At 50.2% G+C, this 19,259-nt stretch overlaps 2 protein-coding genes across 2 annotated transcripts; both read right to left on the bottom strand.

The window, feature by feature from the left end:
- Positions 1-563: 563 nt before the first annotated feature.
- AQP5 (aquaporin 5) lies at positions 564-3,622 on the bottom strand. The gene is made up of 4 exons (XM_009989015.2): positions 3,260-3,622; positions 1,682-1,846; positions 1,329-1,412; positions 564-749 (listed from the first exon to the last, which is right to left on the bottom strand). Exons 1-4 carry the CDS (start codon positions 3,620-3,622, stop codon positions 564-566), a joined length of 798 nt encoding a protein of 265 aa, XP_009987317.2.
- A 9,278-nt stretch (positions 3,623-12,900) lies between these two features.
- AQP2 (aquaporin 2) lies at positions 12,901-17,319 on the bottom strand. Its single transcript, XM_009989016.2, has 4 exons — positions 16,954-17,319; positions 14,767-14,931; positions 13,897-13,977; positions 12,901-13,116 (listed from the first exon to the last, which is right to left on the bottom strand). The coding sequence occupies exons 1-4, from the start codon at positions 17,317-17,319 to the stop codon at positions 12,901-12,903; spliced, it is 828 nt and encodes a 275-aa protein (XP_009987318.1).
- Between the last annotated feature and the right edge of the window lie 1,940 nt (positions 17,320-19,259).

The raw sequence follows: 19,259 nt of genomic DNA, 5'->3' as shown, positions 1-19,259 counted from the left end.
GCCACAAATAAATAGGACTCACCAGCACCAGCTAATGTGTGAAAAAGCATCTATGAGCAGCGTGGGCCCTGTGGTGGGGAGAAAGCGGGGGGTTTTGCTGCACCCACCTGCCCTGTCATTCTTCTTTCCTGGTATCTGCACGGTATTTCCATCCCCTGGGCCGTCAGACGCAGGGGTGAAATCCCGTGTGTGCCAGAACACGAGGTCTCGGGCCCCTGACAATCCTGCAAAACTCGCACTGGGGAGGGCAGCGGTGCCGCCGAGTGGGTGTGAAACCACAGCTGAGAGGCTGCCGTGGGCTGGGACCCCTTCGCTGGGCTTAGGTGGCTGCGGCGAAGCTAGGAGAGGTTCTAGTGCTCACACTCGTGTGGAGGGGTTATATACACAGACACTGCAATGCTCCTTTCTGTCTTAGTCACAGAGAGTCTTTAGTTATAAGACTTTTGCTGAAGAGTCTACCATAGCTGGAGGTGTTCATGGCCTGGCTTTGGTGCACACATGAGCCCATGTGTGGGGCTTCCTCCCCTCCTTCTGCTTGCTTTTGTTTTTTTTTTCCAGCTGTTCTATGGTGGGGTCAACTCCATGGACTTCTTCCTCTCCTCTTTCTGCTCTTCCCACTCCTCCTCTGACTCGTAGGTGCCCTTGATGATGGCAACCCTATCTGATATGTTCATGCAGTAGGGGACCAGGATGTAGAAGTAGAGCAGAGCAGCCAAGCAAGCCCCGAGGATGGGTCCAACCCAGAACACCTAGAAAGCAACAACGAAGAGGGTGAGAGCAGGTCTTGAAGGCTGGTGCACCAGGTCCAGCCATCACACCACCATGCCTCGCTGTTCCACATCTCCTCGCCCATGGAGAGATGCAAATATGAGTTCCAGACTTCTTGAGCTAAAATCCCCTCACCCTTTGCTTGCTGAAGACATCAAGCTCTGTATGAGTGCCAAGGTGTGGTGTGCTGGAGAGGAGGCGCCGAGCCTGCTCTGCAAGGCTGGGTCTGAGCTTGCAGGCGGTGGAAAGCCTAAGCTGGGCTTCTCTGTGGGCTTTATGGACCTCAGAAGATGTCCTGGCTCAGCGTGCACCATTGTGGGGTGGGGTTTATGCATGTCCCCTCGCTGGCTCTGTGCCATGGGGATAACCTGTTCCCCGTGCATCAAGGCAGACAACCTCCCTTGTTCTGCAGCCCCCGTTTATATTTTCAGGCCTGGGATGGGCTCTGAAGCACCCAGCCCTGTACGCTGCACGGCAATCACTGCCCTCTCCCCTCGTTGCCTGCATCAGGCCCTGGCAGCCTCCTGGCCAGTCTGTCCCAGCATGCTGCTGATGCTCACCCAATGTGCTGGGCTGAACCTCCTCACGATGACCGCGGGCCCAAAGGACCGGGCTGGATTCATGGAGCAGCCGGTGAAGTAGATCTGTCAGTGTGGAAAGGAGACCGGGTTAAGATGCATCATGTTGCTTAGCAGATACAACGACTTTTCAGGAGCAGAGACCGAAACGGCCCCCGATACTGTCTCTCTTGCACAGAGGTGGAGATTCCCCCATCTTCGTGGAGAAGGAGCTCTGATACGTCTTGTGTTGGCTCTCCCAGTGCAGCTCCCTTTGGGAGCAACCACATGAGAGTATTCTGGGGAGCCCCATCCTATTGGGACCATCTGCCCTGTCCTCCTGCCTGGACACTCACCCCCACCAAGTGGCCTACGGCAACGGAGAGGCCAATGGACAGTGCCGGGGAGCCCACGTTGCCATTCCTCCGGTTGTCTGTGGACGCAAAGATGCACGCAGCCAGCTGGAAGGTGAGGATGATCTCCACCACGAGGGCCTGGCCTGGGGTCGTGTTGTTGTTGAGCTGTGAACCATGGAGAGCAACAATAATTAATCATCCTTGCAGCTCAGCATCACTGGGAGAGCTCTTAGGTGCTTTGCTGGTGGATTTGGGTTGGCAAAGCCGTGCATGAGAACCCCCCGAGGTCCCCTGCCCAGCCCTGAGGCACAAGGTGCCGTGCTGGCCACTGCTTGGGCTCACTGCTCCTTTCCCAGATAGGGAAGAAATTATCTTTCTCTCTGTTTAATGCTCCAAAATCTTTCTTTCCCCCAAGCCCTCCCCTCCCGGGGCTCTCCATGTCTCTCCATTTGTCTCTGCAACACTCAGTGCTTTCCCTCCAAGTCCAACGCTGGTTTGTTCCTTTTTTCCCCTTCATTTCTTTCTCCCTCGCTCGTTGCAAGCCGTTGTATCCTGACTCTTCTCCCCTCCACTTTGTGGAGCACCTCTCCAAGATGCTGGGGAGCAGCTGGCAGCCTCCACGGAGGGGCATGGGATGGAGGTTGGGGTGCAGTCATGGAGGTAAGATGGGCTGTTGCTGTCCTGGTGCCTCTGTCGTAGCTACCAGGGACTGTCAGATGGACTCAACCCCACTGGGGATGGGAAGGGCAAAGTGACCCAAGCCATCACAGCTTATTTTTTAGCTAAAGCTGACTGTTTTATTCCCACGGAGCATGTGGGAATAAGATGCATTGCAGCATCTCATCTCGGTGATCAACCCTCTGCAACATGTCTGGGCTGCTCTGCAGGGTCCAGACCTGGCCATGGTTGGAGCCGTGGCTACACTGCTCCCATCTCAGGTGGTTTCCGAGCACTGCCCCAAGGGCTTGAGACATGCTCCTTGTCTCTGCTTACCTCAGAGGGTCCCACTATCTCCCCTCCTCCTCCTCCTCGAGCAGCCCATGCCCCTCACAGCTTCTCCACACCCTCCCACACGTTGCTCCTTCTTCAGCTCTTCTCCACCACCTCTCTCCATCCACCTCCGTTTTCCAGCTCCCTCAGCACACCGGTTACAGTGGGCTTCTGCTCCCCCTGCCCATACTGGTTTCACTTGGCTCCTCTCCCTGCCCTCCCCTCTCCGTCCTGGCACGGCTCCTATCCCAGCACTAATCCCCAGGTGGAGAGGCTGCAGTCAAGAACATCTCAATGGTGCGGGTGACTCACTCGGCCCCTTAGGATAAAGGAAGCGCTTATTAAAGGAGGTAAAAAACATGCCATTCATTATCCCGCACAATAAAGCTGTCATGTCAATACTCTGCTGGCTACACCAGTGTTTGCTCCTGTCCTACTCCCATCCCTCTGTGCATGCAGGACAATGTGCCGGGACCAACCATCCTTATGTGTTTGGCTCTCCGGGTTGGCACTGGCACCAGCTTCTCACTTAGAAGGAAAGGAAAGCCCACGCAGCAAGGTGAACTGTCTCCAGGTAGGGAAACTTACCGCGTTGATGGCCAGGTTGCCACGGGTATTGGCTGGTGTCACACCATAGAGGATGCCAGCCCCGGCGATGGCCCCCACCAGTTGGGCGATCACGTAGAAGAGCGTCCGGAGGAAGGAGATCTGGTTCCCAACGAAGAAGGCGATGGTCACTGCCGGGTTGATGTGGGCGCCACTGATGTGGCCAAATGCCTGCACCAGGGTACCGATGGCCAGGCCGAACGCCAGCGAGATCTGAAGGATGCTGGGGAGGGCAGACGGCCACTTCAGGGCTGAGCCGAGGCCGATGAAGACAAAGATGAGCGTGGAGATGAACTCAACAAAGACAGATCGAGCGAAGGCCAAGGTTAATATTTCCTTCTTCATGGTGGGAGCGGGTGGAGGGCAGCTAGGAAGGAAGAAAGTTTAGGTTTGCTCTGTCTCCAGGCTCTTCTGTCTGCACCCAGTTGTGGGGCCATACCTATCTATATATGCAAGAGCAGCAGGGAGCTGTGTTACAAGGCGGTGGGTGGAGCCAGAGAATTAGCCAGTCCTCCCAAATTATCATGTGAAACTGGAAAAGTTTCTATCTGAAAATAACTTCAGAGACTCTTGATGAACCAGTGACTCAGATGTTGGTGGCATTTCTTTCTCCTTCCCTCTGCAAACAAAGAGCCCCTATAGAGTGTCTCTGTGGTCGTTAGATAACGTGGTTGCATAATGATGCTGCGCTCCCTCCTCTGCTTTTCCCTTTTACTACCTCTCTCCAGGTGCTGGGTGTTTCGCTAGCAGAGGTGTAGTTAATGTTCCCTTCCTCCATGTGCTTGCAGACTGGAAAGGGCTGTATTTTTGTTTGGAAAGTCTTGTTGCTGGTGTCGCTGGAGGAGCTCTCCTGGTGCAGGGCTCCCAGCGTATTCGATCGACGTGGGATGTTGAAACGTAAAGCAAAGTTAAGCACCTGGAGCTGCTCCCAGGCTGTCAAGGCAGCTCAACTACAGGAAACAAGTGGCTTGCAATCATCCTGGGGGCAGGACAGGGTTTAGGGGATGCTTTGCCTAGCTGGGGAGCTGTAGACGAGCCAGGGCTTCCTCGAGGTGCCTGGATGGAGGCTGAGTGGGATGGCGTAGTGCCAGTGAAGAGGGCTGATGGCTGGAGAGCCCGATTCTGAATCTCTTTGCTGCCTTTCTGCTTTGCTGCTCCTTACAGAGCTCGGCAAACAGCGAGGGTGGGATGGCAGTCAGGGGGTGCTCGCTGCCTGTAGCCAGGGAGGGTGTATCCTACCCTGTCATCATGGGCCCTTTTCTTTTCTTTTTGCTTTTCAAGCTATTGCTCAACGAGGTCAGTGATTTTGCTCTTGGGAATGCCAGCACAAAGCCAGAGGCTTTGCATGGACACCGGCCATGGTTGCGTGTCTCTTTTCATGTTCCCGTGGCACTGCTCTCCGTCCGAAATCTGTCCCGTTGCGAGTTCTCGGCTGGCAGGGAGCAGAGCGTGGAGGCGCTCAGCGCTGTGCAACAGGGAGCTGTTGGGGGGCTGAGGTTTTGGGGTGGAAAAAGGCTCTGGTGACACTGAACAATGAATTCTTGGTTCCCTCGTGGTTCTTGTGCCAGGGTTGTGGGTTTTTTTAAAGTGAGTTTGGGTGCCAGCTCGACTCTCCTTGCTTGACTGAGTACATCTCACCTTTCTCAAGTGATGCCGTCTCTCTGTGCCTAACGCAGTGATCCCAGGCCGAGGTTATTCACGGCTGCCACACACCTCTGCAAAAGTGGTCACACTCCAGCATGTGGTGAGCAAAGCCCTATATGCAGGAGAAGAGGAAAAGCATTTCAATCCCTCTTTAAATCTAAAAAAACGCCAAGAAGTTGCATTCACTGCTGCCTTCTGCTGGGTGCAGTCAGACCTGCACGTATCCTATGGGATCAAAAGCTAGGAGGGATTCTCCTTCCAAGCAAGAAGGGGAGAATTCTTCCTCCAGAGCCAAAAATAAATGAGCCTTTCTGCTCCAGCTGTACCCAAAGTCCTGAGCTCAGCAAACAGACCTGGAGAGTCTCAAGGGACCGAGGATCTATTACACCGTTAATTCCCGATAATGGTTTTCCCCTGGTTCTGCTGATCCTGGGCAAGATTGCAGAGTTAGACCAGATCTGTTATCCTAGAAGCACCTGGTCCGTTGGCATGTTTTGGTGAAAGTTTTGCAAGCTGGTATTTCAAGACACCCTGGACATATTCCAGCTGGGGTAATTGCTTGCCACTTCCCTTCAGCCCTGCCTGTGGCTCCAGCTGGATAAAATGTGCCTTGTTCCCATCCTCCAAACCCTGTCGTAGCGCGCCTGCCACACATCCCCCTCGGAGGTGGCCGCGTTTTGCTGGCAGCTCCTCCGCCACGCTCCTCGCTTTAGCCGAAAAGCGGCGTTGAGCAGAAAGGTGCTCTCCAAGGATCCGACTGAAGATGATAACCTCCGAGCAAAATCCTCTGGCTGACTACGAGATATAATCAAATAAGACTGAAAATGATGTGGAAAACTTCCGGAGAGAAACAAGATGCTTCTCTGACAATAGTCATGCAAAACCTATTTTCCCGAGGCTGTTTGCAGACTTCCCTCTCTACAGCATTCCTGCTTGCCTTCTCTCTGTCTAACCACGTTGAGCAGGCGTTGGGAAGGCTCCTTTCCCTCTCCCCGGCTGCTTGCCCTCCAAGGAGCTTGTACGAACCGAAAGTGCCTTTGATGCGTCAAATTTAATTGAATTGGGCAAGATGTTGGGAAGGCATGACGTAGGTCCCTGCTGACAGACGGACACCTACGTGGTGGGGTCACGCACGCCTTGTTTTACCCCTAGGCTTTTGGAGGAAAGAAGACGAGGAGGCTTTTTGCAAGGAGGACAGGTTTAGCCATCTCCCTCCCCTCCTCCTCCTCCTCCTCCTCCTCGTCCTCCTCCTCCTTCTCCTCCTCCTCGTCCTCCTCCTCCTCACTGGCATCAGCAGACAAACAACACAACCAAAAATTGCCCACTTGGTCGCGGGCTTGGGGACAATACGCTGGAGGGTGATAGGGACCCGAGCCCACTGCTGGGTTGGGGTGCAGGGTGCCCAGGTGGGAGGAAGCCAGCTGGTGCCTCATCCTCGCCCGGGGCCCTCCCAAGGCTCTGCCTCACCCACAGAGGCGTGTGTGTTATTAACTGAACGTGTGTGTCGGTCCCTGCCATCCTCGATTTGCTGATTTCGTTTTCGGAGCCCGCATGGAGCTACTATTAATTTGCCCTTTCCGTGGCAGCCTGAATTTCTGATGAGTTCAACTCCATGGTGGACCTCAAATCCTGGCAGATGGTAGTGCAGGCTGCCAAATTCAGATTAGAAATGCTGCTGAGACCCAGACCAGCCTGGTTTTTGTTTTTTTTTTTCCTCCTCACCTGGCTCTGTGTCTTGACCAAGGACTGTAAAACTGGCACAATAATACAAGCAGGAATAATAATAGTAACAGAAGACAACTCCTTCCACTGGAATCTGTGATTAGTTGGGATTAGGTGGCCGGAGGAGAAAGTTTGGGTTAGTTTGTTTTTAAGAGAAAGGGTGTTTCTTGTTTGCTCAGCTTTGAGAGTTTGCAGCAAGCATTGATGGGGAGAAAAATTACATGCACTGGGAATTAAAAGTAGAGCAAGAAGTAGGAAACTTTCCCCTCCTCATCCTCATTTCCTGGGGCTGCTTCTTGCTGTGGTGGTAGGGAAAGTGGTGGGATTAGCAGAAAGCCTCACCACTTTCTAGCACAACGTGATGTCTCTGTACAGATGTTTCAGACGGGGCTTTCAAGGATTTCTCTAATCTCACCCACAATCTGCTTGCGCTCTCTTTAAAGGTGAGGGATTACTCTCCTGGCCTGAGGCGGATGGTGTTTCCACCTTCTCCTGCCCTGGATCAACGAGGCTTTTTCTTCTCCTGGTAACCTGACCCATCTTTAGAGCAAAATCCCTGTGAGACTGAGTTTGGCTTTGAGGATGTCCCCATGTCCCTTGCTGATGTCCCACTTCTTTGGCTTGCGAAGCCAGTCCTGAAGTTGTCCTCCAGCTCTTGGTGGCTGCTGAGCTGAGCTGAGTGGTCACAGTGACCTTGTGAGTCTGTAAACAGGGATGATGCTATTAAATGCTGTAGAGTGTTAATGCTTAATAACAGCATTGCTCTGCTCTTTGCTTAGAAATTACTTGATGGTCTTGAAGACGTACGAGTGGATGTAAATGCTTTGCAGCTGGTCTGCGATGGAAATGCCAGCATCCTTAATAACTAATTTGCGTTGAAATCATCATTAAATCATCACACGGAGACAATAATGCATATCAGGGAAAGCAAAGGTCTAGTTAGAAAAAAGATCTGTAGAAGATCACACAGTGGGAAAGCTGGGCTTGAAACCCTGGTGTCCTGATTTTCAGGTCTGGCCCTTTCCATCAAAGCCACCTGCATCAGCGACATTAAGAGGCTGCGTTTCTGCCCATGGAGACAAATACTTTGAATTCTTAGGGGCCAGCAGCCATTTGTCGGAGTCATCAGGATTCAGATAGAGCTGTGTTTGAGGCAGCGGTAGTTTTTCTCTTGAAATGTCTTCTTCACCCATGCAGTCTCCTTTCAAGATTGCAAGGAGCACACTTGGGAATAAATGCTGAAGTTATGTGGGGAGAGAGCTCCCACCAGGAATGTGATCTCCCCTTTTCGCCTTGGCAATGCCATCCTGCTATGCATGCTGCTGGGATGGGAAGGCATGGAGCTGGCTGGAGAGCAGGGGCCAGCTGTGGGATGGAGGTGGTTGACTTGCATCAAGGCAGAGGGGAATTGAAAGCACGACCAGGCTGCAAAGCACCTATAAATAACACAACAGAGAGGAATCTGGAAACTCCTAAAGCTGAAATTCTCCCATAATCACCTGGCTCCGAGAGCCCAAGACTTTGCAAAACAAAATATTGGTGACAATACATGCAGAGCTGGTTACCTTGGTGAACTGTAAAATCAATTTTTCACCCCATTCTGCCTCTGAGACCCGGAGCAAATACATCAAGAAATTTCTCAATTTAAAAATTTAGAAAGTGTATACTGATTAGGATTTAGGACCATAAAAGTAATGATGTGCCTGCACCCTAGGTAGGTCATGTCCTTGCAAGGCAGGTGCCAGATGCTGAATGCTCATATTGCCTTCAAGATTCACATCTGGAGAGTTTGTACAAGAAATTCAAGAGCAGAAAACTCAGGTCCCGTCTCCCAGGTTTGAAGCTGGGCTGTGTTCTTTTCCTCTCTGTCCTACAAGCGTGAGCCTTTCTGTACAGGAGTGAAGTGGTTTGCCCTGCACCATGTTTTCCAAGATGCTGGTGAGTTTGGTGTTCTCCAAGCCGGGTCGATTTTCTTTCTGTTTTCTCCTAGGTAAGGCACTGCCCTTTCCCGTTTGCAGCCATGTGATGGGGAAGCAGTTCAGGTGCTGGATTTGAGGTCTGCGCTCGTGGGATAGACTGTCTCAGCTTTCTTTGGAGCAGAGACTTGGATGCATTCAGTTTCTTTTCACCCACCTCAACACAAGGTAAAAAATCAGTAAGGAAGTGTTGCAATCCTCCTTCATGGAGTTCAGATGCTGAAACGAGGGAATGTCTTGCTACTAACTACAAGATGCATGTAGAAGGCACCAGTATGCATTTCATGAGGTCAACGGTGCAAGGCTGATGTTGAAGAAACAGGAGCATGCAGAAGGGGAGATTTCCTTTGCTTGAAAATACAATAATACTTTTCAAAATAACATTTTGCACATCTCTATCACCTTTTGCATCTGTCCCTCCTCCCCTGGGTAGAGTTGACATGTTGGGAAACATTATGGTGCCTTGGTTTGCTACCATGCTGCAGAGCACCTTCCAGGGTGCTGGTCCCAGCAGCCTCCCCAGATCTCCAGGTCTTGAGACATGGCCAATGTTTGGGTTGTGTAGTTTTGGATCCCTGGAGACCTGGCGGGATGAAGAGCTCACCAGAGCTGGCCGGGGAATCATCTTAGGGTGCCATGTGACCGTGCCCAGGGTGACAATGCAGTGCTTCAAAAAGTATTTCTGTGAAATCCCATATTTCTGCTGAAGACATACAGTATTTTGACATTTAGTTGGTATCTTAAAGCAACAGGAGGGCAGCAAGTAGCAAAGTCAAGGAAAGGGGCCTGGGCATGTCTGGAATTTTCACAGCACCCCAACGATCCTATAGTGCTTTGCAGAATGACCACCCCAAACCTGAGCAAGCTGAGGACCTCCAGAACTCGGAGGTGGGACAAAGGGAGGTGAAGGAAAGCCTCATGGTCTGAAGTGACAGCAGGATGTAAGAAGCAATGTGATCTGAGACACATTGTACAGTGATTTTCGTTTTGATTTCGTGGTTGTACTATTTATCACAGGTCCATGATGAAGCTAATGAAGGTTAATGTATGGTGCAATATATGTTGTAGATCTTTATTGTGGAGTCATGAGCTCATGGCTAGGCATGGCTGGGTGGTTTCAAATCCTGGCTCAAAGCATTCCTGTTCAGGTTTAATATACAGAGTGTTATCAATTTAGTGAGATTTTAGGTTGGCCTGTGGCAGCTCTGATCTCTGGGTTGCTGATCCTGCCCTCTAATTCGAGTTGCCCTGGCGTAAATCTGGAATGACTGGCTTGGTTTCCTGACGGTGCAAGTTTTGGAAGTGTCATTGAAGTCAATGACCCTTCTTTGCAGAGGAGGTAAATTCATGTTCCTGATTGTTCCGCCTGGAGAAGAGAAGGCTCCGAGGAGACCTTCCAGCACCTCCCAGTACCTAAAGGGGCTACAGGAAAGCTGGAGAGGGGCTTTGGACACGGGCGTGGAGTGACAGGACACGGGGTGATGGCTTTAAACCGGAAGAGGGGAGATTTGGATGGGATGTAAGGAAGAAATTCTTCCCTCTGAGGGTGGTGAGGCACTGGCACAGGTTGCCCAGAGAAGCTGTGGCTGCCCCATCCCTGGCAGTGTTCCAGGCCAGGTTGGATGGGGCTTTGGGCACCCTGGTGTAGTGAGGGGTTTCCCTGCCCATGGCAGGGGGCTTGGAACTGGATGGTCTTGAAGGTCCCTTCCAACCCAACCCATTCTATGATTGACTCGAGAGGACTTAGGCTGCTTTAGCCATCTGCAAATCTGGTTTAGTGAGATTGCTTCATGGCATGCTGAGATCAGCATCTGGCCAGGTCAGAAATCAAAGCATCCAAGGTGTGCTGAAGCGGAGATGGTCTTTATTTTGTGGTCCCTATTTTGAAGATGGAGGTTGTTCTTCTAATGTCACTTTTCCGTATCAATAGGTTGTTGGCAGGAGGTAGCTGCACTCGAAGCCAGACTGGGCTATGCTGCCCTGGTGGCTGTGGGATTTAAGGTCTGGAAGGTTGCTTTGTGTGACTCTCTCTCTATATATATACTATATGACCATAAATGTATCATTATTTGGTTCACATGTACCAATTCAGTGGATAGAAGTGAATTTAATGCACTTTATTTGAAAGAATACAGTAATTATTAGACATTAAAACTCATTTTTGAGCCTTGTACAGTTTATGTGGATCTTAAACATTGTCAAGGTAAATAATAAATTAAATGCTTAGATCTGAAGAGAAAGAGGCATGTAATTAACTTGAATACTGCCAAAAAAAAAAAAAAAGGATCAGCTGTATGGCATTTTGTACAGCAGATCATTGACAGGATAACTTATGGGTAAGTTTCTTTGGGTTTTCCTGACCTACATGGATTTGTTTTCCTTTGAAAAGTAACAAAAATACAAACTACTTAAAACTGAGTATTTGGTGATCTAAATACAATTTTACAGTCTGATTGATTTGATACATTATTTTAATTCCCAGTGCTGAGAAGAGACAGATTTTTTGACTAGCCTTTTCAGAAAAAAATATTCAAATGCTCCTTTGCCATTGAAGGAACAAAGTGGAGGACCAGAATCAAGATTTTTGCTGTGGCAGGGAATGGGTTAAATCGGTGCTAAAACTGCTGGACTTCAACAGCAGCTTTCTGGGGGTATTTGCATGAATTTTCTAGTAGAGTAAAACGGATCCTTGGCTACAACAACTAAAGCTTGGTTTCTGTGATAGCATTTCTCCCCTTGCTTTGGAGCATGGCACTAGGGACAGCAACTGACAGCTAGAGGAGGTGATGTAGGAGCTCCCGTGCTCTCAGCCTCACGTGGTATGGTGAAATGAAGACCACAATAACATCTGGTCAGGGTCAGATCAAAGCTTTGTTTGCTCCTTTTCTCTCCAGCCATAGCCATTAGCACATGTTTGAGGAAGAGCACAGCAAGGAATAGAGGAAATTATGAATTCAAAAGAAGGAGACTGGTACAAGTAGAGCACAGTGGATAAATAGGAAGAGAAGAGCATCATTTGGTGGTGGTTCATGTCAAACCAGTCAGAGGGAGGTAAATGATCAGTAACATTCCTTATGATTTAGAATTTGGTCCAATCTTATTGAATATTTTACTTAACAGCCTTAGCAGAAAAAGCCTGAACGTGGTGGTGATGTTTTGTGATGGTGTGACACTGGGAAGACATCACCAACAGAAAGAAGCATTAGGATGTCATGCTGGAAATGTGTGACTTTTAGGCTAAGCAACAGAAGCAGGACTAAATTGATGGTTGAAAGAGCAAAGTTGCATCTGAAAGACTAGCCCAAATTCTTTGACTATGCTGGGGACCATAACCAGGTCCTGATGTAGTAGAAGAAAAGGGTGTAACAGTTATGAGGCTTTGATGTGATGCGGCCATGAAAAAGGTCTGGGCTGTAGGAAGCAAACGATGGAGAAGATCACACCTTAAACACTTTGTGTTACTCATCTGAGAATCCCAGCAGAACAGGAACAAAAGAAAGCAAGCAAAAACCAGGGAAAGAGATGAAGCATCGAAGGTAAAGGACAACAGTGGTCCAAGAACAAACAAGCCGTGGATGAATGTGGGCTGAAATCTCATTGTTGCAGGAGACAGCAGTTGCAAGAACTCCCCAGTGGGGTCAGCAGGGACCCAAGGACGTGCTTCCAGTCCCATCTTCTCAGGAAAGCCTCAATGTAAGTGAAGGACATCTGCATCCCATGGGTGGTTGTAAATGGCAGCAGCAGAGCATCCAGTTTGTGAGATACTCGTGGCATGGAGCAAGTGCTCCAGTGTGTGTGTGTGCAAAGAGCTGGTCAGTGAGATGAAACGGGAGACGGGTGAGTTGAGTTCAACAGCAATGAGGCATCGGGTGGCAACCTCCACACCCAGCAAATGGTTGTAATAACAACTCTCCACAGCACCTCGGAGCTCTTCATGAAGGGCAACAAACTCCACTGAGCACTACCTTCTGCAAGGGGGATGTGGAAGGAGTCGGCCCAGGGTAGGATCCCAGTGTCCTCATTCCTATTGCTACATGGGTGGTTTTGAGTTAATGGCATTTTCCCCCAGCATCGGAAAACTGCCAGCCATGGGCAGAGCTGGGCTACAGAAGGTGGGTTGTGCCTTCACAGTGCATCTCTCCAGGAGATGAGTCAACTTTAGTCCACCAGTGAAAATGAAGGGAGAGAGAGGAGAGGTGGAACGCTCATCTGAACAAGCACCATCTCTAAAAGATGCCAGAGTTTTCCCCAGCTCCTCGCTCGGCCCGGAGGGAGGTTTGGCTACACCTTCTCAGACATGCCCCTCGGCAGGGTCTGTGGAGAGTGAAGCTCCACTGACTGCCGCCGACGGACCTCACGCTCTGCCCAGTCCTCCTCTGGCTCGAAGCCTTTGAAGATGGCGAGTCTCTCAGAGAAGGTTTTGGCTTGCGGGAACAGAATGTAATTGTAGATGATGGAGGCTGCTGCTGCCCCAACCAGGGGACCCACCCAGAAGACCTGGGGGAAAGGGAAAGAGAAGAATTAGGTGAGCAAAAACCAGCCTGGAAGGCAGAGAGGAACCAGGGTCTCTGAAGAGCATTGCAGGGGCTTATGTTCCTTCCTATCCTCTGTGCATCAGGAGCAAGATGCAGAAGCCAGCTCTGCTTTGGCCATCACTGTTGACCTGAAATTCCATCCATCACTGTTGTGCCTGAGTATACCTAACCATCCTCTTCTGTCTTTCCTCCTCTGCTGAGAGCTGCATGATCTTCATTAATGATAGCCCCATCATGAGCAAGCTTAATGATTTGGGTTCCTCTGGAGAACTGTCTTCCCACTCATTTACACATTGCTATACAGAAGAGGGGGCTACCAGCTTGGGCTGGACACCTCTGAGCTCACCAACGTGAACCATCACACTTCTGTCTCCGAACGTACTCTTTGCAGGTAGGAATGCCTGGGAGTGTTCCCAAAGTAGCTGGTGGAAAATGTGTGCCCAGATCCAATTGGAACCATGAAAGGTTCCCCAGGATTGGCAAGAAGAGCTCCCCTTTCCATTGGTTTTGCGTCTTTTGCCAAGTCACCGTCAACAAGCCACACACCCTCTTGCTATTGCAATGCACCCTGCCTGGATAAGCCAATTAAGTATCCAGCAGCCCCACCTCTTTTTGGTAATCTCTACATTTCTCCTCCAGCTTGGAAATGCCAGGAATCTGGCTGGCTCTGTGGGTTTCTAGGAATGCCGGTGATTTGGAGGGGCTCATCCCACCAAAACAACACATAGACCTGACGTCTTACCCAGTGGTCACTGAAGTCTCCGACTATCACAGCAGGGGCGAAAGATCTGGCTGGATTCATGGAGCAACCGGTGTAACGGATCTGCCGAGAAACAGCACGCGGTGTTAGCATTGGCCCTTTTAGCAGGTTTTTGAAAATACTGATGTGCTACCAGCATGGTTCCTCCACGGAGCTGATGTTTCACCCTCCAGCGTGCCTGTCCCAGGAAAAGGGCAGCTTTCAGCGCCTGAGTCAACACGGGTGAGTTGTCTGCATTTGCTAATTTTCTGCGCGAGCACACGTGTCCTGTGCATGGTGCAACTCAGCTGCAGGCTGGGTGACGTGCCCCGCAGCGTGGCCAGGACTGCTGTGCCTGTTCCCGGAGCAAATTGCTCCTCCCTGCCGCTGAGGATGGAATAGTCCCATGGACACATGGGTTGGCAGATCGTCAAGGATGGGAGATGTGGTGTAAACATCACTGGTTTAACGAATGTGCTGAGAAGCTGGGAGTGTTGGGGGCTACTTTGGTCTGTCATCCAGGAGGGATTTCCCTGGGTGTCCATTCCAAATACTTCCCAGTCTTTTCATGGCCTTGAGTGCCTCAGTTGCTGACACATTCCCCCCAGAAGAGAAGATCCCACTGATCCCTGGGAGCTCCCTATGGGAGGGTGTAGCAGAGCCCAGCGGGTTAAGTTTTTTCATGCCCAATAAAAGCCAAGCTCAGGCTATGGCTCTGTTACAGCTTTGGTGGGATTTTTCTCTTCTACCCACTGGAAAGCCATGGGCACCACATGAGTCCCCCATCCACCCTGGAGCATGCAGCCAAGCAGGCTTTGGGCACAAAGGCAACGACAACCTAAAAAGCATTGTGTTTTAGCCCATTCTACCCACCCCGAGGAGATGCCCCACGGCAACAGAAAGGCCGATGGACAAAGCAGGAGAGCCCAGGTTGTCCTCCCGGCGTTCGTCGGTAGAAGCGAAAATGCACAGGACCAGCTGGAAGGTGAGGAAGAGCTCGACGGTCACTGCCTGCCCCGTCGTCGTCTCGTTGTGCAGCTGGAAGGGGAGAAAAAATATGTCTCAGGGACGGGGAAGTTTGGAGACTGGGTTGGAAATGTGGAGGGAGAAATTCAAATCAAGGGGAACCCAAAGGGACATAGGAAATAGGTGAGATTCTTGGCACCAGTATGGAGAGAAGGAAAAATTTCCCAGGTAAAAGGAAAAGTGGGTCAATGGGCAATATTTGATGGACATGGCAGGAAATGTTTTAGTTGCATTTCTTTGCTTTTTTTTTCCTCACTCTTCTTTTTCCCCTAGGGATTTTTCTTTTTTTCTTATCCTCAAAATTAAAATGCAAAATGCAGTTTGATAAAGTTTACAAATTGCATTTTGAAAATGTCAAAAAAATATTTTGGCATTAAAAAAAATTTCCCCTCCCACGCTTCTTCAGCTGAAAGAGTTTGTCAGATTTGATCTGAGGCTGTGCCCGATTGCACCCCCTCTCCTCCAACTCTGCTTCCTGACACTTTATTACTTCTTGGTGGATTTTCATCCAGATCCAGATGGATCTGGTGGTGCTGCCAGCCAGATCTGCACCTGGCAGTCCCGCTTGCCTGCGATCTCCCATCCCGTCCTGGCCCTTTATTTCCCTGTGCCAGGACACTGTGCATCTTACCAAATGTTGATGCCAAGATCACTTCGCTGGGTGACACCATGAAGGCAACAATTGACCTCCTGGCCAAGATCCAGAGTTGGATCTTGCTCATTCTCATCTCTCTGATATTCCTCCTTTTTTTTTTAAGGGTAATTTGTGCAGGCAGCTACAAGATGAACAGCCCACGGGGGAAAAAATATCAGAATCTCTATTCCCTCTTTTGCCTGGTTTAATCTGTAAAACAACCGAGCTGGGTGTTTTGAAAGGCTGTCTTAAAATTCCCACTTGCTTTGTTGGGTTTATTAAACCTCAGCTATTATCAGTTTAAGTAGACTTGTTCAGATTAATCCATAATCCCTTTTTCAACTCTCTTAATCTCTTTGGCAGTGAAGCCGGGTCCTGGCAGTGCCTCCCTGCTGCAAGAAAGGGGATTTCCATGTGCCACTTCCTGAAACACGCCTCCTGCCTCACTGCTTGGCATGGTTTTGGGTGATGCTGGTCCTGGCATGGGCATCTCCACAGGAGATACAGCCTGTATCTGTCTGAAGAGGAGCGGTGGGGTACAGAGAAAAGAGAGGGGATAGTGAACCCTGTGACTTTTTAATTTCTTTTCCCTCTTTTTATTATGCGGGTGGGTGAGGAAGAGGATGTTGGAGGTTGGGATACCAGTGGGGAGTCCCCTCACAGATTCCTAAGGTTCCTCAGTTTTCTTTTTTCCTTACATGTTTGAAACCAGACTGAGACCCTTGCGATGCTTCTGGAACTGCGTGGTGGCACTGCCCAGGCACCCATGTGTGTTGGGCGTTGGGATGAACCAGCTGGATCCCTAAGTGGGAAGCAACTTAACGAGCAGTGCTATCTCATGAAGAGCTGGGATTTAGACCTCAAAAAAAACAACCCCTACCCCAGCATAACGTACCCATTTCTGGGAATCTGGCACAGCAGCCTGTAAATAGTGGCACGGCGTAACACAGGGGAGAAAAGGCTGCCCATACCCACACCAAGACTGGAAAGTGGGACAAGCTTGGGGCAAGAGGAACGCAGAGCTGGATGATGCTTTTGGTTGCGTCCTTCCCTAAACACCTGGGTCTCCTCCGAATCCAGCTCCTCCACAACAGATAAAACTGAGAGGGTGGCTTTGTCATCTAAGGGAGGTGTCTTTGTGGTCAGCTGGATCATACCTCTGTTTTCAGTCCTAAAAAGCAGAGAAGGCAGCCTGGACTCCTGCCTTCGTCCCTGCTCCTGGAAGGACTCTTGGTGCAGCAAGCTCATGGTGCTGGGCTGCAGCTGACGGCGGCTCCCTGCACAACACTAAACAAAAGCAGGTCCTTGCTGACCGCAAAACCCTTCTTCACACCCCTCACCTTCCCAAACCCTGCCAAATCTTTCCTCCTCCCAATTCCATCCACGGGCTGAAGTCTTACCTTGTTGATGGCCAAGCCTTCCCGGGAGTCTGCAGGGGTGATCTCATGTAAGATGGCAGCCCCCGCGACAGCCCCCAGGAGCTGGGCCACCACGTAGAAGACCGCGCGGAGGAATGAGACTTGGGAGCCGATGAGGCAAGCCACCGTCACTGCTGGGTTGATGTGGGCTCCACTGATGTGCCCCAGGGCTTGGACGAGCGTGCTGATGGCCAAGCCAAAAGCCAGCGCGATTTGAAGGATGCTCGGGGAGGAAGCTGAGGGCCAGTTCAGAGCAGAGCCCAGGCCAAAGAGGATGAAGACCAAAGTCGCCAGAAATTCTGCCAAGACAGCCCGGGTGAAGGCTACGGATCGCAGTTCCCACATCATGGAGCCGGGCGGCTGCTGGAGGCTGCAAGGACCAGCCCTGCCTGTGGTGTCTTCAGGCAATTGCTACTGCGGCTGCTGTGTCCATAGGGAATGACAGGGGGACGACGTATATATATACGGATGCGGGGGGCCAAAGGATCACTCGCTGAAGGAGGTGGGATTGTGGTTCTAGGAAACCTGATGCTTTTTTTCCTTTGTGTTCCAGCTGAGGGAACATCAGAGCCTGCCCCCTCTATTAAAGCTGGGGAATGCAGCGTTCCCACCCTCGGGAGGTGGTAAACCAGCCTCGAGCAATGCCATGAAACACTGTCCCCTTTCTCCTGTGCCTTCTTACTGGGGATCCTGTCTCCAGAGGCGCTTGTTGCTCCCCTCTTCTCCAAGCTCTACCACCTGCAGCACGGAGAGAAGAGCAAGGGGGCTTCTGTGGAGCTAGAGATGGAGCTGAGGTGGGGTTGTGTTGAAAAACAGGATGTGGGCTGTGATTAAATAACCAGGCAAAACTGGATGCAAAAGAGTCCCTCAGAGGCACAGAGCTCCAGGTGATTTACTACAACTCGATTCCTCAGAGTTCCAGAATTTTACAGCCTGGGCACAGATTTCCTACCCAGAAAAAATGGGAACCAGCCCCAAGAAATGACTGTCAAGAAAGAAATTCTAGTGTGAAAAAATGACACGCACAGCTGGAGTAACAGCTGTGCTCTAATTACAGGGATTTGTGGCCAACTCAGCTCTTCAGAAATGTCTTTTTACTTCTTGGTGTTAATTCCCAAAGGAGAAATTATATTTTCTTCTCTGGAGCATGGTTCTTCACATCAAACCATCCACCTAACATCCACTAACTGCCCAACACGTCAATTTTCCTTTTTCTTCTATTGCTCAGGGCACATGTGTCCATTCCTGGGTGATGTCTGTAAAGACTTTTGCTCCCTATGTCATCAGGCTTGGTGGGTTTTCTGGAAAGACAGCACTTGTTTCTTTTTTTCCCCTTGTGAGCAGACTCTGTAGTTATCCTGAAGCACAGTGAGTTGGGAGGACCCCTCCCACAGAGTAGAGCTGGAGTTGAAGGGATCATTTTATTTTAGAGGGACGCAGAGAACTGAGAGTTCTGGCTCTGAGAAAGGCTGCTGCTGTGTGCTAAACCAAATATTTTTCTCTTCCACAGGAACCGTGCAAGTACCACCGGACTGATGTGAAAGGTCGATGGAAAATATTCCATACTGCTCGAATTATGTCGTAGAATCATAGAGTATCTCAAGTTGGAAGAGACCCATAAGGACATGTGAAAGCCTGTTTTTTCCTCCAAAAAAGGTGGGTAACAATACTTGTCAGTTGGACTGGATGATTGTTGTAGGTCCCTTCCAATTAAAGTATTCTGCTCCTCTCCCCCTTCCCCTTCCCCTGCCCCTTCCCCTTCCCCTTCCCCTTCCCCTCTTTAAAAAAGACACTTGTAGGGACATTGCTCTTAACAAGGGAGAGGCTGTGAGGAGAACAAGTCCAGCCCATGGGTGAGTCTGGAGCCTAGAAGACTTGTGTTCAACTTTTTCCTTTGAAAATCCTTCTCTTGGCCTTCCTTTGGGACTTTGGCCCATTGTGGCATCACTCTACCCTCCGGTTTTCCAACAACGAAGACAATCTCACAAAATAGGTTGTGAGGCTAAATATATTTGGGGTGCTGATGAGCCGCGAAACATGGTCACCTCCAGTCGGTAGGCTCTTGCTCCTGCCTACCTGGTGCAGATCTGCAAGCTTAGCGTTGCTCAAGAACTAGTTGTGTCAGGGACTGATCAGGAATGCGGGCTGTTATTAGTGCAGAGAACGACGGAATTAATATGGGCAATTAACTGGAGCTGATACCCTACTTGATTAATAGTTATTCATGGCGAGCGAGTTGTGACGTATCAGTGTTTAATGAAGACTAATTAAAAGGAAGGAGAAGCAAG

The sequence above is a fragment of the Tauraco erythrolophus genome, unplaced genomic scaffold, assembly GCF_009769465.1.
Source record: "Tauraco erythrolophus isolate bTauEry1 unplaced genomic scaffold, bTauEry1.pri scaffold_48_arrow_ctg1, whole genome shotgun sequence".
In the NCBI taxonomy this organism is placed as follows: Eukaryota; Metazoa; Chordata; class Aves; order Musophagiformes; family Musophagidae; genus Tauraco; species Tauraco erythrolophus.
The sequence above is the reverse complement of the archived record's forward strand: the minus strand, read 5'-3'. Positions and strand labels throughout refer to the sequence as shown.